The following is a 20,141-nucleotide window of genomic DNA, read 5'->3' as shown; positions in this document are numbered from 1 at the left end:
CGAGCACAGGGAAGGTTCAAAGAGCGAACGCGGAGTGCAGCGAGGGGTGAAAGACGCGAGGAGGAAAGCGGGGGAGGAGGGTAGGGCGAAAGCGTGAGAAGAAAGTGTACTGCGGCGACGATAGCTACGATATGGCGCCAGAGTATCGCGCGTCGTCTGGGAAGTCTGTCTGCGGCGGCTGCTGTGAAACGCGTCCACGCCTAGCCCACACACTGCTTCTCGCGATCTCCTAGGGGCGCGATCGGAGATCTTTGTTCGAAACGCGTTCTGTTCAGTTGCTGAGACGTCACAAAGTGGCAGTATGCAAATTTTTTTGAGAACGGCAGGGAGAGAGCAGCCAATGGGCAAGCGGTGAAGCATTCCGTAGCCGCAGTCGCCGTTTGGATCCAATCTAATCCACGAGACGTGACATGCGAAGCCAGTCTCGTAGCGTGCTGATCTCTCGAACCTCACATCTCTCGTCGCTTTCTGCTCCTAGCAGACGACGTGCTCGTAATCAAGATGATTGACAGGAGCGTGTCGTCATTTTGACGAACTCCCCGGCGCCGCTTGCCGATTGGCTGCTCTCTCCCTCCCGCTGTCACAAGTTTTGCATACTGCCACTTTATGACGTTGCAGCAGCTGAACAGAACGCGAAACGAACAAATATCTCCGATCGATTAGCGAGGCAGTCACGCCACACTTAAGAAATTATGGCGTTTTACGTGCCCAAACCACGACTTGATTATGACGCACGCCGTAGTGGGGGGCTCCGGAATAATTTCTACCACCTAGGGTTCTCTAACCTGCACCTAAATCTAAGTACACGGGTGTTTTTGCATTTCGCCCCCATCGAAATGCGGCCACCGTGGCCGGGATTCGATCCGGCGACCTCGTGCTTAGCAGCCCAACACCATAGCCACTAAGCAGCCACGGCGGGTACGCCACACTTTGCTCCGTTTGCAACGTGCCGCACGAAACGGATTATCCGCGCCAGCCAGTATATCGCTAAATGAAAACACGTATAGAAAAAAAATATGGGGTTTTACGTGCCAAAACCACGTTCTGATTATGAAGCACGCCGTAGTGGGGGACTCCGGAAATTTGGACCACCTAGGGTTCTTTAACATGCACCTAAATCTAAGTACACGGGTGTTTTCGCATTTCGCCCCCATCGAAATGCGGCCGCCGTGGCCGGGATTCGATCTCGCGACCTCGTGCTCAGCAGCCCAACACCATAGCAACTGAGCAACCACGGCGGGTGAAAACACGTATAGAGCTGCGCTCAAATTTCGCATTAGGGAGTATCGTAATCATAAGGGATTTTTTTTGTTTAACTCTAACTTTGTTTATACGAACTGCGAAGCGAAACTAGGAACCCCGCTGAATGCATTTCGGTCATTTTTGTGGTCATTTTCTTTTACTAAAGGGCCCAGCATGAGAAAAATATCTGCTAACTAATGACGTTACAATGTCCTCACTTGTGTACCAGCGGTTCTTGTAAAAGAATAAAAAAAATGTCGCAGTTTCGCCCGAAAGGCGAAGCATAGATTGCGATAGCAAATTAGTAGAGAGCTATTCCGAGTAGGGATAGTGGTTTTATCGGCTGTATAAACTTGGACACATTCGCTTACTAACTGAATTAACAATCGTGGTGTCAGCGCGCACAAGCAAACATGAATAGATCACACTGAATGACCGCAGACGACTGTCAAAACGCTGGCAGCAAGCGCAGCCGCCGCAGCGGGCGAAGGCTCGCGCGGTCTATCGCTTCAACGGAAACTGAGCGGCGAATGCACAGCGCATACAAAGGTCAGAGCCGTGTGGAGATAAGAGACTGTGCGGGCGACCGCCACCGCCGGGCAAAATGCAGAGGAGTTGTGCAGAGGAGAAGATGTTGGCAGAGGAGAAGCTGCCCCCCCCCCCTCCCTCCCGCACTGCCTTCCCGCTTTTTTGCTTTCGCGTGGGAGATTGAGTGGCCAGTTCCCCTTGCGCGCGGTTGCAAGATAAGCATTTGGTGGAGCAGCACAGCGTCGCCCCGCCTCCTTCCCTCCCATACCCCCACGGCCTTTCGCGCGACGGTCGCGCTTGCTTTCCGCCGTGCGTTCGCCCTCCGTGATAGCGCGCGTCCCCCGCGCGCTTTCACTCACGCATACGGCGCGCGGCGACGATTTTATCGCCCTTGTACTTTATACGGAAACTCACGGCGACGGCGACGGCAGAAATCCGGTTGAAGTGTCCATATAATTGCTATCGCAATAAAAAGAGTAAAAGATGACCTTCATTTTCTCTACTTCTGAATGATATCTTTAACGCCAGCATCTCCAGCTATGGTCACACCCACGGAGTAAGATAAACAGGAGCGCCGACTCCGCCGCCGCGCAACGCATTCGCTCGGGACAAACCGTGTGACGTAAATTATACATCCGGTAGCGCCATCTGTCGAGGCGCGTGAAAAACACTCAACAGCTTGCTTCCATGTGCGCATGCGCTGAGTGGCGGAGACCGGCGGTGACGGCGCCTAGGAACTGGCAGCGCGACACCCTTACAGCGTGTGGTCTGCTACAAATGTGGACCCTCGGCCGTCTCAATTTGACAGCAATCAAACACAAAAATATATATGCGCACAAATAATAAAAGCGCAAATAAACACGTGGTAGCGCTTTTATGCACGCATACGAAACATTTTTAGATGTCTTTAGAGGAAACAGACGATAAATGATGCTGTACAAAAGGACACAACAGAAGTACTTGTTTTTCACTCTACGTCTGCGCGGAAGCGAAGGTACGAAATTTTCGTCTTCCTCGCTTTGTTTACCATGTCTGCAGTATGTTTATTCATGCCTGACGGAACAAGGTATCTTGATACTTGTGCGTGAAGAGACTGAGCAACAGGACAGTGTTTTGTTCCCGGTTGTAAATCTGGGTATGGCAAAGGACGCGAGAAGTTCTCGCTCTTCGCGGCGCCATCTGATCTTCAACTACTGCACCAGTGGCGTCAAAAAATTCCTGAAGGTAAGCGAGCGCTTAAAGCAATGGACAAAATATGTTCGCGACACTTCGAGAAGCAGCTTCTTCTTGACAGTTACTTCAGCAAAGACAAAGGTGATGTCCTACTAGATGTAAAGAAAGTGCCTCGACTTCGAAGCGGAACCGTTCCTTCAATTTGTTTAGGGAAGCCTGGCGTAGCTCAATGATGCTGTATGCCAGGAGGAACCAGAAGACGCCAATGCGGAAGGACGAGACGAGCTCCATTTAAATTTGTCTACAACTACACACAGTGTAGGTGCCTTTTCTTGTCCAGAGACATGCCGTAAAGTAGAGAGAGAGAGAGAAAGAAAGGGAAAGAAAGACAAGGAGGTTAGCCTGTGTAAATACCAGCTGGCTACCCTGTAAATTCTCAGCCTCGCCTTCGAGATGATTCCCCTAGTTATGCAGACACATAATCAGAGCTTCTCTTGCAAAATAATAATAAGCAGGAAACATTGGCAGGAATTCCCAATTATTATGTTTAATGAGAATGTGGGGATTCTGCTCGCAAGAGAACCGGGCGACACGAAAAGCACCGCGAGAAACAAAGAAGCAAGCGAAGCATTTTAGCAATCGATGCGTGCTCAGATAAAAAAAAAGAGTGATAAACGTCAGCTTTTGCATAAAAACCTCTTTTCGCTGTCGTCTTCATTGCTTGAGACCACCCGAACTGCCGTTATATCGCCTTACCATTTGCTATAGTTTTTCTTTCCGTCTTAGTTTCCGTAATTTGTTTATTTTCTGTTCCTGTGCCTTGTAAAGTTCCATGTAGGCCACCTGACAAATGCCCTGCATTTGGCCTGTATAAAATAAATTAAATAAAATTATACATGACTTGTTTCTCCTGCTAACGTCATTCCGTGAACCGCAAGAGCTATGTGCGCTACAGGTGTCAGGGCGTGCGCGGAGCAGACGACAAAACGGATAGGCAAGCAGGCGCCGCGAGAGAGTCCCCGCGCCTTTGCTCCTTCGGTTTGTTGGGCCCGCCTCTCCGCTGCAGAGTTTTTCCTCATTCGTAGCGCCATCTGGCGAAATCGCTGTGAAGCAGGAACCGGCGTTGCAGAATGTGTCCCTTCCAGACGAGCGGAGTCGGCGCTCCTGTCTTATCTTACTCCGTGGTCCCACCGCTCCAATATACCAAGTCTAATGTAGCGCATAAGTGTCCGCTTAAGTAGCGCTAACTCGGCGATGAACACACAGATCATTTCGTATTGCGCGCCGGAGGCTGGCCTTCATTTCGGCAACAGAGAAAATAAAAGAGGAAGAATGAAAGCTGCAAAACAGGTGCGTACCAGCAAAAACCGACAGCGAGGCTGGAGAACTGGTACTGGGTGATTAGTATCACCAGAAGCTCCCACACCGTCTTCTCTGGAGAGCTCAGTTCAGGTGCCTGCGTGTGTGAGAAGTTAGACATCTTAGCCGATCAGGACAACTGCACCCAATTTCGTATACTTGCAGGTTAGTATACATCATCTTTCACTTTTAAACGGACACTGAAGATGAACATTCATTCGAGATTGAGTGATGTAGTGGTGTTCCGACGTGAAACTTAACTTTTAAAGAAAACAAAGCTTTTGTAAACAAAAGAAGGCGTAAACATCGGACAGCGTTGGCGTACCCACTGCAAGAATACGGTACCAGCTCGGAAGACATATGGTGTCCCGTTTATAATGGGTAAATTGTAGTCAGGCGCTCGTAATAAGAAGACAGCCATGATGAAAGTAATTAGCTGATCAAGTGATTTTTAGAGCGATGCTCTTAAACGCCCGTCCATGCCTTGAGCGTTGATGGCGGCGTACCTCGGCGGCGATGGCGTAACCGAGCGGACGAGCAAAGCGAAGGATGAAAGAGCGAACGCGGAGCGTAGACGGCAATGAAAAAGATGCCTCTCGACCCCTCGAGAGCGAAGAAAGCGCAAGGAAGAAAGCAGAGGAGGAGGAGGCTACAGTGAAATCACGAGGCGGTAAGCGGAGGAGGAGCGGAGGGGAGACAGCCTGCGCATGCGCTGAGTTGCCGGCGGTCGCGGCATCCGAAGCCGCGTGGGCGATCGCATCTGCGCTTCCGAGGGAGAGGGGGGACAGGGTATACCGTGAGGTGGCGAGGGCTACACTCGTCCGCGGTGTCCAGTACAGTGTACTCTAGTGTCCAGCGTGTGTGACGGGGATCACTGCTCCTGCAAGGGGCCATGACGAGCGGCTACGAGTAAGGCTCGATGTAACGCACCCTCGGGTATTGTCGCCACTAATACCAGGGGCGCGATCTTGTACGCGTTCCAAAATGGAACGGAGGCGGTCCGTTCCATCGAGCCGCGCACGATTGGTCAATTTGATCGTCACGGTTCAAATTGACCAATCGTGTGCGGCTCACGGTTCAAATTGACCAATCGTGCGCGGCTCGATGGAACGGACCGCCTCCGTTCCATTTTGGAACGCGTACAAGATCGCGCCCTAGATTTCCCCGCGACGGAGGGCCGCTCTCGTCATATGGTGGAACGAAAGCGTGAGAAGAAAGCGCAAGACGGGCTGTGCGGCGACGATGGCTACGATATGGCGCCAGAGTAGCGCGTTTCAAACAAAGCGCTGCATGAGCGGAGGTCTGTCTGCGGCGGCTGTTATGAATCGCGCCCACGCGTCACCCACGTGCTGCCTCTCGCGATGTCCCGATTAGCGAGGCAGTCGCACACTTCGCTCCGTTTGCAATGTGCCACATGAGACATTGTCCGCGCCAGCTACGCTACTCAGAGCGTTCTCTTCCTAATATAAACCGAGTACCTATATAATCATAACACAATATATTGACACGCGAAATGAAAACGCGTATAGAGTTGCGCTCAAATTTTGCGTTAGGGCGTATCGTAATCATTTGTGAATTTTCTTAGATTATGCTAAAGAGGCGCTCACTGCTGCTGGTACTCCTATGTGTGCGCTCATACAAGGACACTCGTAAACATACAGGGTCCGCGTGTAGTCCATGACATTGGAACCGTCGTCTGAATTGTACGTACACGACATTAGCGCTGCATCACTCGCACAAACTCAATACATTCAAATTCAAAATAAAAAAATATAATAATACTGCCTCTGCACACATGACTATCGGCGCTATTCGCGGGCACGTAGCACCCTCTGGCTCAATGCAGGCTGTATAGCGCGTGACAGTGCACGGCTTTGTGTCAATTGCTGTCAATTTCCCGTGAAAATAAAGAAAAAGGAGAAAGAAAGCTCTGCAGCGTCTTCAATAGCGATTTCCTCTACTACAAAGCCATCTCATGACATGACACATAGGCGTTGCGGGATTTTGAGGACGGTAACCAGACAGTGCACGTTGGACCACCGTTTGCTTCTATAAGTGATTTAATAATTGCGTGCATGACAAACTTTATATATACTCAATGAGCGGAGATAGTTGTACCTGTTTCCTGCGATGGCTTAGGTACTGCGAGGCGTCCTCATTGGCCGACATCCTACCGTGAAGCGTCTGCAGCGGCTCTACCCTGAGCTTCTTGACGACCGCTCTGATGGTGTCGGGCGTTGCCCTGTTACAGCGGAGAATGTAGGCGACCGCATGCACAGCCTCCTCCACGTGCAGGTTTGTGAGCGACCATCGAGGCGACTCTGGCAGCAAGCTGCGAGCAGGATTTGCAGGTTGTCGCAAACTGTCGCGGTGGTGCCTAACATCAAAGGAAGCGGGACAAATGCACTCGCGAAGTGGGGTTACACCGGTCAGCTTGCCGAGCTGACATAGCATTGCTTGCGTCTCTGGGAGGTGCGCTTATAAGAAAATCGGCCTCCATTCCACTGTAAATGAAAGTGGTTGTACAGCGAAGCTGCTGCGGACGTTACGCGACATTACGCAAGTACCACTACCACATGCGGCGTATAGGTCAAGCGCGCACGCACGTGTGCAAAAGGGCAGCATACATCCTCGTTCTCCTAGGCCTTCCGCCAAGCGCAAGTGTCATATTGAACTAAATTAATGTTTACAAGTAAACTGCGTGAGAACATGCGTAAAGTACGACTTACGCACGAGCTGAAGATGTGATAGCACCGGATTGTTATTCGAATATTCGAGAAACTATAATTCGGTTGCGCTGAAACTGAAAGACAAAGCCCTTTTCCACCTGCCGTTTGAGGTCCATCCTCATTCGTGTAGGCCCTCCGCCAGGCGCAAGTGCAGTTATTGAACTAACTTAATTTCTCAAGGTAATCTGTGCCACAAAATTGCAAAGCACGGCTTACACGCAACCAGCAGACATCGTAGCATCGCATTGTAATTCAAATATACGACAAAAAAAAAACACAATTCTGCTACGCGGAAACTCAAACACAAACCTCTTTTCCAGTTGCCGGTTTTCGGGTGAGCCTGCCACGAAAATTCCCAACCAACTGGAGGCTAACAATATTTTCGAACAGAACTGTTTGTTGGCCTAGTCTGTGTTTTCTGAAGGACATGTTTCTTGCCGCAAATTAAGATACATGCGAAAGGAAGAATTAGACGACCGTGTCATCGTCTACGTTTCTTCCGTTTGTGTGTGTCTTAATTTGCGGTAAATACATTTCCGAGAGGCTAACAGCTTCACCGTAAGAAATGCGAAATAAACACAGCTCTCTTCTCTGCTATGCGCTGCCGTACCTGAGCGCGTGCAACGTGAGCCGAGCGGACCGCAAGCGACTCTCAACTAAAACTAGACAGTTTTAGTTTCCGGTACGCAGAAGCTTTGCGCACGCAAACATGTACAACTGTCATGTTCGTATACAACTCTCATGCTTGCGTGCGCAAAGCTTCTGCGTACGTGAGACTAAAACTGTCAACTGTCTATTATTTCTAGTGTAGGGAGCTTTCGCTCACTAGAATCCGCAGAGCAGGAACGTCGTGGGCAACATGACGATGGCCTGTTTGTTCCGCCAGTCTACATTGTCGCCGAGCGTGAAGACCGTGATGACGACGCCAATAATGTAGCCGTAGGCGACGAATGTCATGTACATGCTCCGCCACTGCATCGCCACCACCTCGACCACTGCCAATGTTTGAAAGAGAAGAAACCTTCAGTTGGCATATGCACTTGTGAATGCGCCAGCTATTGACCCTTTTCGCGGAGCAGTTTGCTCTACAGGAACGAGATGGCGCTTTCGGCCGCGCGCCATACGTTGCCTCAGCGAATGCGCACGAATACGAAACCATTACTGCTTCTACCCTGCTACTGTGCGATCAGCTGTCGAAAATGCAACTGGGTGTGCGCTAATGCACTGTGCCCAATTCATACTGAAAAATGTGTAACGATAAAGGTAAGACGTGTGCGGTACTTCGCTGCAAAAATAGTGATTCACATATTAATGAACGGAATCCTGTGTCGCCGCTGCTACATGAGGACTGCCTGTGTTGCCGCCCTTCGCGATGCACGGATTTCCTAGAGGATAAAAAAAATTAATTCATCCGCCTGCGCTGTATAGCTAACCTCCAAAGAAAGGACTTTCAATTAACTCCGGAACGTCGGTATTTAAGAGGGACTACCACTCGTTAGAAAAGGAAGTAGCGCCACTTACTAGAATAGTAAGTTTCTCGCACGTTATCTACACTCACCCACCCCAACTCGCACTCAAACTTATGCCCACCCTATCGCCAACGTATCAATAATAAGTGAATGGGCGCACACTTGAATCAATGTGCCGAAACATGAGTGACTGCGACTACACCGACAAGACGCGAATGTTGGAAGCTGAACGTTTCGTGACGGTCCACAGAGTAAGCGAGGGACTAGCGACAACACTTCTTTGCTACGAGCTGCCGCAAAGTACAGAACATCTAAATTCCAAGCTTTGTGCACAGCAAGAACAAATTTATCGCAACAGAGAACACCCGCGATCGAGTGATTACACTGAAAATAAACAATCAGATAGTGGCCGCACCGAGGAACTTTACTGAGTCAGAAATATTACAAGCCGCTGGTTCAAAATTTTTGCCAAATAAAGAACGCAGAGCACACTGATCCCGATTGAATTCATAAGCGGAAAGTTTGGACAGCTTGGAATACATTTCTAGCCCTGCTTTTAGTACAAGCGCCGTATACGCTGCTCACGCCGTTTGGACAAGGCGTAATGAGCTCTGAAAGATCCGTGTCGTGCACGCAGTCGCCGTCTACGATACGCGTCGAAACAGCGGTTTGCTGCGCCGCGCCGGCGTCACGCGCTTGCATTGTAAACGCGGAGGTAACGGAGGCGGCTGAGGCAAGCAATGGACGCGTCACCACGTGATCAAACATGGCAGCGCCCACGGGAGCGCCACGAAAAGGGTCAATAAGCAATGCCAAAAAAAAAAAAAAAAAGATTCCACTCGAACGCGCCCTCGACTGCAAGAGCCGAAGCCGCGTGGCGGCGTTGTGCAACCCAGCGCTCGTTTGTTTAAGAAGCGTAAACACGCCTTGAGGTTTCGACTCACCTGTTACTAGATTAATTTACTGTACCGGAAGCGCCGCCATATGCCTTTATGTATGCTATTGTTATGGGCGCTTCTCTTTAACGCTTACGGGAAAAATACCTTCATTCTCGTGTCTTCGTGCAAGCATGCATTGCAAAAACTCGGAATTTGAGCCTTTTCGTCATCCGTATAAGATTTGTTTAAAATGAACACGACTTGCAGTGATCGATTCTGCTCCTTCGTTGCTTTGAGGAACGTGAAGGAACCATTACATGATTTGGGAGAAGATGAGAGTACTTATCGTAAACAAGAACACGAAGAGAGACAGATGACATATATAGGAAGAAAAATATGCAGGTTAGTTCAGCTGTTATCGAAACCTGTGAAATTGCTTATATAGAATATAGATCCCCTTGCAAAAGTTCAACGATTAGGTGTAGTTTACCGTGTAGATTCTATGCGGTGCAGTTCATAAAACTCACGCATGATGTACTGCGTGTAGACGACCGCGTGGATGGCGGCCGACACAAAGAAACGGTGACACATGAAGAGGAACACGCTGCCCACGCTGCTCAGGGAGATGCCGACCACCTCGAGCACCACGGCCGAAAAGCAGATGGTTGGCTTCCGGCCGATCCTGAAGCATATGAGACGCTCTGCTCACATCGATGAAAGAACGTGCCGCACAATATGCAAGATACAGCTTTATAACGCGCCGCTTTTGCGCAGGGGTTGTACAGGCTGTCCGACTGTATGGCATTCTGCTGCTGTTGGTGATGAAGTTATAGGTTCGATTCCCGCTCACGTCGGCCATATTCTGGGGAGTGTTCAAGGCAGACAAGTGGAGTGCGTTGAACAAGGCAATGCCGTCAAAAACTAACTCGGAAACCTCCACTATACGACTGCAACGACCACACTGTCAGTTTGGGGTGGAAACCAGTTAGTTAAGGAAGTCAAAACAATCAATGAATCAAGCAATTAGTCGATTAATTAAATAAGTGGGATTATCGTCTCAATACAACACACAGGCTTCGAAGGACGCCGTATAGGTGTGGGTCCATTTTAAGTTTGACCATCCGTGGTTCTATAACGTGCGCCAAAATGTAATTACACGCGCTTTTGCATCTCGCCATCGAAACGCGTCCACAGCGATCGGTAATCGAACCCACGTCCTCGTACTCAGTAGGAGAAAACTAATCAATGAACTGAGCCAAAAATTTTGCCCCAACTGCAGTCGGCGAAATGTCAAGACGCTCCTCAAAAAGAACATCGTACACAAGTGCCAAAATATGAACTCTTCCTCTGCCATCCACGACGCTGCTTTGGCCTCGCTCGGTCGCTGCCGTGCCGCGAAAGTAAACAAGAATTGTTTGCTATGCATAATGGTTTATGTTGTGTGTCCACAAGTGACCTATTCAAGTTTATCCAGAAGATGAATGAATGAATGCATAAAATTTTATTTATCTTTTTATGAAAGGGGAGGGGCCGGGCGAGGGGGGGGGGGGAGAGGGAGGTCTATGGGCTGCAGTCGCAGCAGGCGTCTGTCACCACCTTATGTGGCTAGACGTCCGTCTACCAGTCTTGGTAGGCCTCCGCTACCTCCTCAGCCAACCTCAGGACTCGGTCCTGTAGCGTGGGATCGGAGCTGTGCAGGGCAGTCTCCCACAGCTCCTGGCTACTAATTAATGGTTTGGTCCGGGGCAACACCTTGAGGGCGGGGGAGGGGGTGGGAGCAGGGAGAGAGAGATTTGATGGGCCATTGCCACATAATATGGGAGAGATCTGCTTTCTGGACCGGGCAGAAGCGACACTTGGGTGTCGGGTATCTGGCGGTAAAGAATAAGTGCAAAGTGCGCGGGGTAAGGAAAGTGCGAGTTTGTAGTTTGATGCTCCTTGCCACGGATTCCGCTAATAAAAATGATGGACGGACGTCGCCAGGAGCCACTAGCTACAACGGCACACTAACTAACGTCATGTGCTTCTCTTACCTGTCTGCGGAAAGGCCGGATAACATGAGTCCAATGAAGGAGCCCGCAGTGTAAACAGTCTCAGACGCAGAGAGCAACCACGTGCGCTCGCAGGTAAGGTCCCACTGAAATAGAAGGGTCACTGATTCTTCAAAGATTTCTTGATGCATGTTAAAGACTGAAAAAAAAAGCGTTTAACGAAGACAGGTGAACGAACGAACCTGCGCTCGAAGAAAATGCAAATTTCTGTCTTTTGCTAATGGACTTCCGTGTTGTGTAAACCTTTCCCAAATGAATTGCATAATCGTACTAACGCATCCAGTCACATAGGAAGCATGGTTGTGCTCATGGAGGAAGGAAAAATATAGGAGGGAGCGTACCGCAACGCGATTGTCGCCGACTGTGGTGGCCCAACACGTGATGAAAACGTCAGAGCACGGAGGACACGTCAGAGCGCACGGTAGGTTTTAGTACTCCCGGCAGTTTTTTTTTTTTTTTCGATACCCATTGGAAACCATTTGAAACTCTTGAAATAAACGAAAACAAAGAAAAAAAAACAAAGTAAGGAAAAATATTTCTCCTTCCTGCATGTGAGAAGCTGCCGGCCTAGCGCGCAACGCATAAAAACTACCGGTAACCGAACGTCTCGGCAAATCTCGATTCTCCGTGATCTCGACGCATGAGGTCACGTGTTGGGCCACCACTGCTGGCTACACGAAGCGTTCGCTTGCCAAGGCTGGCTGCGTGACGTAATGCTCCCTCCCATATTTTCCTTCCTCCATGGTTGTGCTTGTCGGATTGTCGGACTCGTACTAACGTATCCAGTCACATAGGTAGCATGGTTGTGCTTGTCGGATTGCGGAAGGCAACGCCTCTGATGCAGTCTGTCTGATCCATGGGGACGTTTCGACGCGGTGTGTTTTCCTTAATTATGGAAGCAATGATGGTGCACTTTCCTTCAAGTGCACTACGCGGCTAAGATGCAGAGCACATAACCGCGAGAGCAAGAACGGCCTCCACAGATAACGATCCGCTGAAACGAGCGTCTCTACCGCATAGTTGCATCACGAGAGTCACGTCAACATTTTCCATGTCATAAGACAAGCAAAGTAAGCTCGCATGTATAGTACGGAATTGCGGCTTACAAAAAAAAATGAGTGTGTCGCCGTTACCTTGGTAAACTGCCTCGCGGGAAGACAAGCTTTAAATTATGAGAACTGTCTATAGACTGTCGCTCACAGTCCTGATTAATAAAATAGTAAAGTATTTGCATTTGACAATACATTAAATATTTTTATTCTGATATAGATGCATACCATGCAGCGCAATACGTGTTGCTAGGTTAGAGCTCAAAAAATATATTACTTGCGTTCGATTAAAAGTGTATGAATGGGTAAAGTTAAATTTCTAGCCCGTGCACTTTTCACACTGTACTTTTCACACAAAGCTCCAGCAAAGTGAAACAACTCCTGTAAAATAGGTTCTATCGCACTTATGGCTTACTACATTATGTTTAAAGGGACGCCGGAATATCTCACCTGCTTTACAATGGACAGTCTTACGTTGTCGGAGACATTGAACACCCTGGCTGAGCATGGAACGGTTACGCGCGTCACATTTCCAGCCGGGAGTTCGCCGACAAGCTCCGAGTACACGAGGCAACGGCTCATTGTACCGTTCCCTTCCCTAAAATGAAAAGAAAGAAGCCCGAAGAAAAACTATTTGTTTGTCCGTACGGCATTTCACAGAACGTTCTGTTTCCCGGAAGTTCACGCAACAACCGACTTGTGAGAAAATGCTGTTATCACAGTAGCATGCGCTGGCATTAGGAGGCCGCGTGTAGCGCGTACTGCCGAAGAAAAGCTCCGCTGGTAGCCCACATTCACAGTGGTATGGCTGCGTTTTTTTTTTTTTTGCATTCCACCCGATTACATAATTAGTCTTAACTCGTTAATCAGCTTCTAAAATATTATAATTAGATTAACAGTATCAATGAGACAATTGTTAAGTAACGTGAAAGACTCCCGATCCAGATTTCTGTTGCTCCAATACGTGATACATAGCAGTTTTTCCAAGCATGAAGGAAGCTCGCGAATACACTAAAAATTGCCGCGCGCGACTGGCCGCTCGCGGGACTGCGTGTATTCGCGGGCTTCTTTCATGCTGGGAAAAACTTTTATCTACCACGTTTTGAACAATATATATCTGAATCGGAAGTTTTTCACGTTGCTCTACAATTATGCAATTAGGCGGAATGCAAGAAATAATCTGAGTATCTCCAAGCGACGGCAAACATTACCTTGATTCTGTCCAGCTAGGTGGCATATGCATATTTTTAATGTTTCCCTCAATTGACGTGGGACAACCTGTATACGCAACTCTAAAACGCCGCTTTCTGTAGAATACCTAGACTTTCTAACGCAACCTGCATTTAGGATAGCTCTAAATTCCTACTCGAGAGGCATACCTGCTAAATTTACAAAATTATATGCGCGATCTATAAACGAACGCATCTGACAACCTAGCTTTGTACTGGACCTGTCTTCCTTTGTTTTCTCATTCCTGGCGTTGCTTCACCAGTGTTCATTTTCAACCATGTTGCAAATTGGCATTACATCAATGGTGATCATTTAGAGCGGCAGTCCGGCTTAGCGAAGTTGGCTCACTATGTCATCTTGTGGGCAGGAAGACTGAATATTCAACGTCAGTTTCATTTCAGCGTTATCGTTGATTGTACGGGCGTACGCCCGTATGAACCCTTGCTAACGCCCGACGCATTCAGCCAAGCTCTGTCCATGGTCATGCTCGTTCCGAGGAGCGCGTGCACTCCTATATGCGCTCTAGCAAAAAAAAAAAAAATTCTAGAGGTAAATTTTTACTTTCAAGCCTCATTGGTTCTAGCACGCCGGCGCCCAGTCATATTAGACTCTATACACATGTGCCTCAAAGTGAGCGGTGAATTTTCTGGCGAGCAATCAGAATATTTCCTACAGAAAACAGTTTCCGCGCCCCGTCCGCTGGACTCTCTTACGGCGCAGCTGTTCTTCAAGTTTCAGGGCTGATTTCTCAAAGGATGCAATGACGGCAGTGTTTACTACCCCAGTTTATTTTAACAATAAAGCCCAAAGTTTCCATTCTAGACACTGTCAAATTCCTCCATATTGTCAAATTCTGCAATGGCGGCGTTTCGAGCCAATCAGACGCTGCAGCGGGCCTGCGAGCCAAACAGAACTAACTGGCAAGATGGTGACTTCGACAATACGGCAGAATTGGACAATGTCCAGAGTACTCCCACCCGGTCTCCGCGGTTGTGACTTGCCTGGGGATGTTCATGTCCCTCCACTCTGCGAGCGTCATGTTCGCGGGCGGGTCGGGCAGCCGGCACCAGTAGTCCTCGTCCGAGGCGCTCGCGCCATGCACGAGGTTGTGCAGTGCGAGGCACAGCATGGCGACCGTCTCGTACGCGAACATGGTGCGGTGGAAGAATCCCGTGCGCCCGATGATGGCCGACAGGTTCTCCTCGATCTCCTCTTTCTCCACATCGCTGCCGCGCGCAGCTGCAGACGCGATGCCCTCGGTCACCTCCGGGGAGTTGACCTGGCTTGCCATGGCACTGGCCAGCTCCATTCTGGGAAGCGATTGGATCATCGATAGGTTGAGGCGTGTACCACTGCAGACTAATGAAAAATTGGCTCCCATGAGCTCGAGAGAAGAAGATCAAAAGAAAGTACCTTCACGTGTTACCGGAGGACAAACCACCCCGCTGTATTAAGGAACGAAATCAGCGTTCGTCCGTCGATGCGTATTATCCGCCGTTGTCGTCTGTGTATCACACTTCCGATACATCTGGTCCCAATTAAATTACTCAACTACGAGGCGTCATATATAATTCTTTTTCTACCGCCAGTTCCAGTAGCTTACCCTTCGCCCGCACGTGTAGCGACGCTCCCGAGACCAAGAGCAGTTCGTCTCTGCGACAATGAGGCTCGGAGAAGAATTATCTTGGGGAAATCGCGAGAGACTAGGTGCAGCGACGCTGCGCACAGCTGAAAATTATTCTTAAGCCCGTGCTGCTGCGGCACGATCTCCGTGGTCACGCGGCGCACGTACTCCGCATGATGACGATGGTGGTGATAATGATGACCCTATAATATAGTTCGCAACTTTTACATCCACCTTGATGGATGGCGATGACAACAGAATGTTTCAACTTTCTTGCAGTCAACAGCGGCTTTGTATTGGCTGCGTGCAGCGTGTCTTCTATTTTAAGAATCTCACGGGAGCGACAACCGGCACATCTGTGAGCGCCGTGCCGCGGAGCGAAGCTGCGAAAGCATAGCGCAGGGTAGGCGCATGCACGCAGCGCGGCCCGATGCTCGAGCAACCCGGCATATCCCTTGCTGTTTATCAGCACAGCTAACCTGGCACAGTGGGCTAGACGCACGGCTTTAGAGATGATGCAACGTTGTGGACTTGTATTATATGTACATCCTTCCTATCATCATCATCATCATCATCATCATCATCATCAGTCATCAGTCCTTCTTTCCCCCTCCCATCCCTTTTCCTAAGTGTAGAGTAGCAGGCCAGAGCAAGCTATTGCTCCGACCGACCCCCCTGCTTTTCAAATCAAATCAAATAAAAAAATCTTCATTTGTCGCAAGAAATATACACGCATTGGGGTTAGTATATACAGGAGGAGGTCCCATAGCACAATGCTGAAAGGGGACCTCCTGTCAGAAAATTACATGTTGATAAGTACAACAATATGGCAACTAAAAAGCATTAAGTAATTATTGACAGTGATAAAAACAACGCAAACCTGCAATAAAAAGTGCCAGTAAAAAATTGTTAATGCGCATAGCATTCTTTTCCTATTTCATACGTGTTGAGCCTATCTATCTATCTATCTATCTATCTATCTATCTATCTATCTATCTATCTATCTATCTATCTATCTATCTATCTATCTATCGATCTATCTATCTATCTATCTACCTACCTACCTACCTACCTACCTAGCCTTTTACGCCGACCCAGTGGCTCAAGTTGAAGACCTGCTTGGGCCACAATGTATGTGTTCTTGGTCGTGATGCCATCGCGGTTGTTCCAGTGTCATCATTCCAGCTTCGTGATATCTTACTCTCCTCATCTACGTTGCCTTGTAATCTACGATGTCATCTACATCTACTGCTAAATTTAAAAAGTATGCGTCGCAAGAGGAATCGTTCGAGTGCATGGAGGAAAAGTGAAAGTAATGCTGACAAACTTCAGTCAAGAGCAGAAACACTTAAGCAAGGGCTCGACGGTCGCATTCATCGAGGTAATTGTGGAAACCAGCTATTACGTTTATCCTCTCGGATTCTGCCGCACCAACCTCGACGGCCATAGTTCCCGAACCAGTCTTCGACATCAATGCGAGTCTCCCCATGAGTAAGCAGCAAGAGCTCAAATGTCTTCTCCGACGATACAAAGACTGCTTTTCAGTGTCGTCGACGATTCGACAATCAGCAGTTGCTAAGCATAGTATAATAATCGAAGAATGCGCTCGGCCACTCTGTCAGAGCCCATACCAAATTTCGACGCGGGAACGAGAAGCCATAAAGCAATAAGTCGATGAAATGCTACGCGACGAAATTATCCAGCCTTCGAAGAGCCCGTGGGCGTCTCCTGTTGTCTTGAAGAAAAAGGACGGAACCCTGCGTTTCGTTGTGGATTATCGTCGGCCGAACAAGGTCACGAAGAAGGACGTATACTCGCTCCCACGGATAGACGACGCATTGGACTGGCTCTGCAACGGTAGGTATTTATTTCTCATCGATGGATTTCAAGACTGGCAACTGGCAAATAGAAGTCGACGAGAGGGATCGAGAGAAGACCGCCTTCAACACGCCGGACGGTCTCTACGAGTTCAAAGTCATGCCATTTGAACTGTGTTTAGCGCCTACAGAAAGTGAGAGAGGCATAAAGGAGAGATGCCTCGACCTGCACCAGTTTAGCACCTACAATGTTCCAGTGCGTGATGTACACGGTATTAGCAAGGTTTAAATGTCAAACCTGTCTCGTCTATTTGGATGACGTCGTTGTTTTCGCCGAGAATTTCGACGATCACCTTAGGCGGCTTGGGATAGTATTAGTGGCCGTCAATACATCAGGGCTCACTCTGAAGCCGGAGAAGTGTCGCTTCGCTTACCATGAGCTTCTGTTCCTGGGCCACGTCATCAGCAAATGTGGAGTCCGTCCTCATCCGCAAAAGACATCTTCCATATCGCTGATTCTCCACAGCTGGCCAACAAGAAGGGAGTGCGTAGATTCCTTGGGCTGTATATGCCTATTACATGCGCTTTGTCAAAGACTTTTCACGCATCGCCGAGCCATTAACATACCTCACAAAATCCGACGTCTGATTCGAGTGGGAAACGCCGCCAATCGAAGCATTCGAAGAGTTTAAACGACGCTTGCAGTCACCACCAGCACTGCGCCACTTCGATGAAGACACCAATACCGAAATCCACACCGACGCAAGTAGCCTAGGCCTCGGCGCCAGTCCTCGGCGCCGTCCAAGTCCAAAGGAAATACGGATTTGAAAGGGTCATTGCATTCGCTATCCTGTCACTGTCGAAAGCGGAAGCCAATTATTCTACGACGGAAGAGGAATGCCTTACATTTGGGCTACCCGAAAATTCCGCCCTTACCTATGTGGCAGGCCTTTCAAAGTCGTCACCGACCACCATGCCTTGTGTTGGCTGTCAAACATAAATGACGTGGCCGATGGAGTCTCAGACTCCAGGAATTTGACATCATCGTCGTCTACAAGTCCGGGCGGAAGCACTCTGACGATTCCGACTGCCTATCGCGCGCCCCCATTGACCCACCGCCGCAAGACGACCAGGATGACGAACGAAGCCTTCCTGGGAACAATATGTATAAGCACGGAAGACTTCGGTGAACAGCAATTAAGGAGCAAACCCAGAGCTAAAAAGCCTCCTCGACTACTTGGAAGGCGACATCGACATTGACCCTAGTGCATTTAGGCGAGGATTGTCTACGTTTCCCCTGCAAAACGACGCCCTCGTAAAGCAAATTTCACCAGTCTCTGCCAACTACCTTCTTGTTGTTCCCTCAGCACTGCATCCAGAGGTTCTACACGCCCTGTATGACGATCCGACCGCTGGGCACCTCGAATTCTCCCGTACGTTATGGAGGATACAAGAGCAGTATTACTGGCCGTGGCTGACGCCGCCGACGTTGCCCACTACGTCAAGGCATGCCGAGACTGCCAGCGACGAAAGATACCAACAAAGCCAGATGAATTGCTGCAGCCAATCGAGCCACCTGGCCGACCATTCCAGCAGAACAGAATTGACTTTAGAGGGCCATTTCGGACGTCAACATCCGGGAATAAGTGGATAGTCGTGGCCACCGACTACGTTACCCGCTACGAAGAAACGAAAGCCCTACCTAAACGTACCAGCGGCCGAAGTCGCGAAATTCTTCTTCGATAACATCGTGTGAAGACATGGTGCCCCGGAAGTCCTGATCATCCGACATATTGGAGCACTGGTCTATGAGGTCATGCCAGACGGCATTTCGCAATCGCAGTGGCGTCGCGCAAGACCTGGAGTCGTCCACGTGGTGCGTCTTAAGCCTTTCTATGCCCGCTGACCAACTTCGGGACAATGTTTCATTGTTGTTGTTTTGTTTACCACGGGTACTTTTGTTTTTCGCTCTTGTGTTCTTTTCCAGCATCGGGACGATGCTTTTTTTTAAAGAGGGGAACATTGACAAGTGTACTTGTTTATCTTCCTCCGGTGAACGCTTTTTGCCGCTAGCAAATGTTTAACGTTGCGTTTAACATTTTACGTTATTTAAGAGGGGAACATTGACACGTGTACTTGATTATCTTCCTCCGGTGAACGCTTTTTGCCGGCTAGCAAATGTTTAACGTTGCGTTTAACATTTTAACGTTATTTCAGCGTTATCGAGAGAAGCCCGCCAATACACGCAAAATTGCGGCGCGACAGGCCGCTCGAGGCAATTTGTGTGAATTCGCGGACTTCTTTCATGCTCTAAAAAACACCTTTATGTAGCACGTATTGAGCAACAGAAAGCTGTACCGGGGGTTTATAATGTTGGTCTACCGTTTTTTCATTGAGACTTTCATAATTACAGCAGTACTTCTCGAGTTAGATAATTAATTACAATTACCTAAATAAATCTGAGTAACGAAACAATTAGCTGACGGCTACTCCATGGTATTGGAAACAACATGCACTAGGTTTTCTTCGAGTAAGGCAATTGCCCTTTTTTAAATATCTTGGTGCATGATAGCTGGGACACCATGTATGTATGTATGTATGTATGTATGTATGTATGTATGTATGTATGTATGTATGTATGTATGTATGTATGTATGTATGTATGTATGTATGTATGTATGTATGTATGTATGTATGTATGTATGTATGTATGTATGTATGTATGTATGTATGTATGTATGTATGTATGTAGTATGTATGTATGTATGTATGTATGTATGTATGTATGTATGTATGTATGTATGTATGTATGTATGTATGTACGTACGTACGTACGTACGTACGTATGTATACATATATACATATATATATACCGCACTTTGCAATCTGGCGAACACGGTTTAAATCAAGGATCCGGGACCTCAAAGAGGTGCGACGCAATGCTAACGCATTTCCCACACATTTACCGCTAAATCGCGACTGATCATGTTTT

The 20,141-nt window shown here is 48.6% G+C and overlaps 1 protein-coding gene across 1 annotated transcript in view; it reads right to left on the bottom strand.

Annotated features, from left to right (window-relative positions):
* LOC119461971 (solute carrier family 22 member 8-like) overlaps nt 1-15,017 on the bottom strand; it is an 18,167-nt gene extending 3,150 nt beyond the window's left edge. Inside the window, exons 1-7 of the mRNA XM_037723331.2 lie at nt 14,710-15,017; nt 12,929-13,076; nt 11,412-11,515; nt 9,906-10,060; nt 7,858-8,026; nt 6,421-6,634; nt 4,302-4,399 (exon numbers count right to left, since the gene is read on the bottom strand). Coding sequence (XP_037579259.2) covers nt 4,302-4,399; nt 6,421-6,634; nt 7,858-8,026; nt 9,906-10,060; nt 11,412-11,515; nt 12,929-13,076; nt 14,710-15,017 — 1,196 coding nt within the window. The remainder of the gene's footprint in view (nt 1-4,301; nt 4,400-6,420; nt 6,635-7,857; nt 8,027-9,905; nt 10,061-11,411; nt 11,516-12,928; nt 13,077-14,709) is intronic.
* Nucleotides 15,018-20,141: the final 5,124 nt, after the last annotated feature.

This window comes from Dermacentor silvarum, chromosome 8 (genome assembly GCF_013339745.2).
Source record: "Dermacentor silvarum isolate Dsil-2018 chromosome 8, BIME_Dsil_1.4, whole genome shotgun sequence".
Taxonomy (NCBI): Eukaryota; Metazoa; Arthropoda; class Arachnida; order Ixodida; family Ixodidae; genus Dermacentor; species Dermacentor silvarum.
The sequence above is the reverse complement of the archived record's forward strand: the minus strand, read 5'-3'. Positions and strand labels throughout refer to the sequence as shown.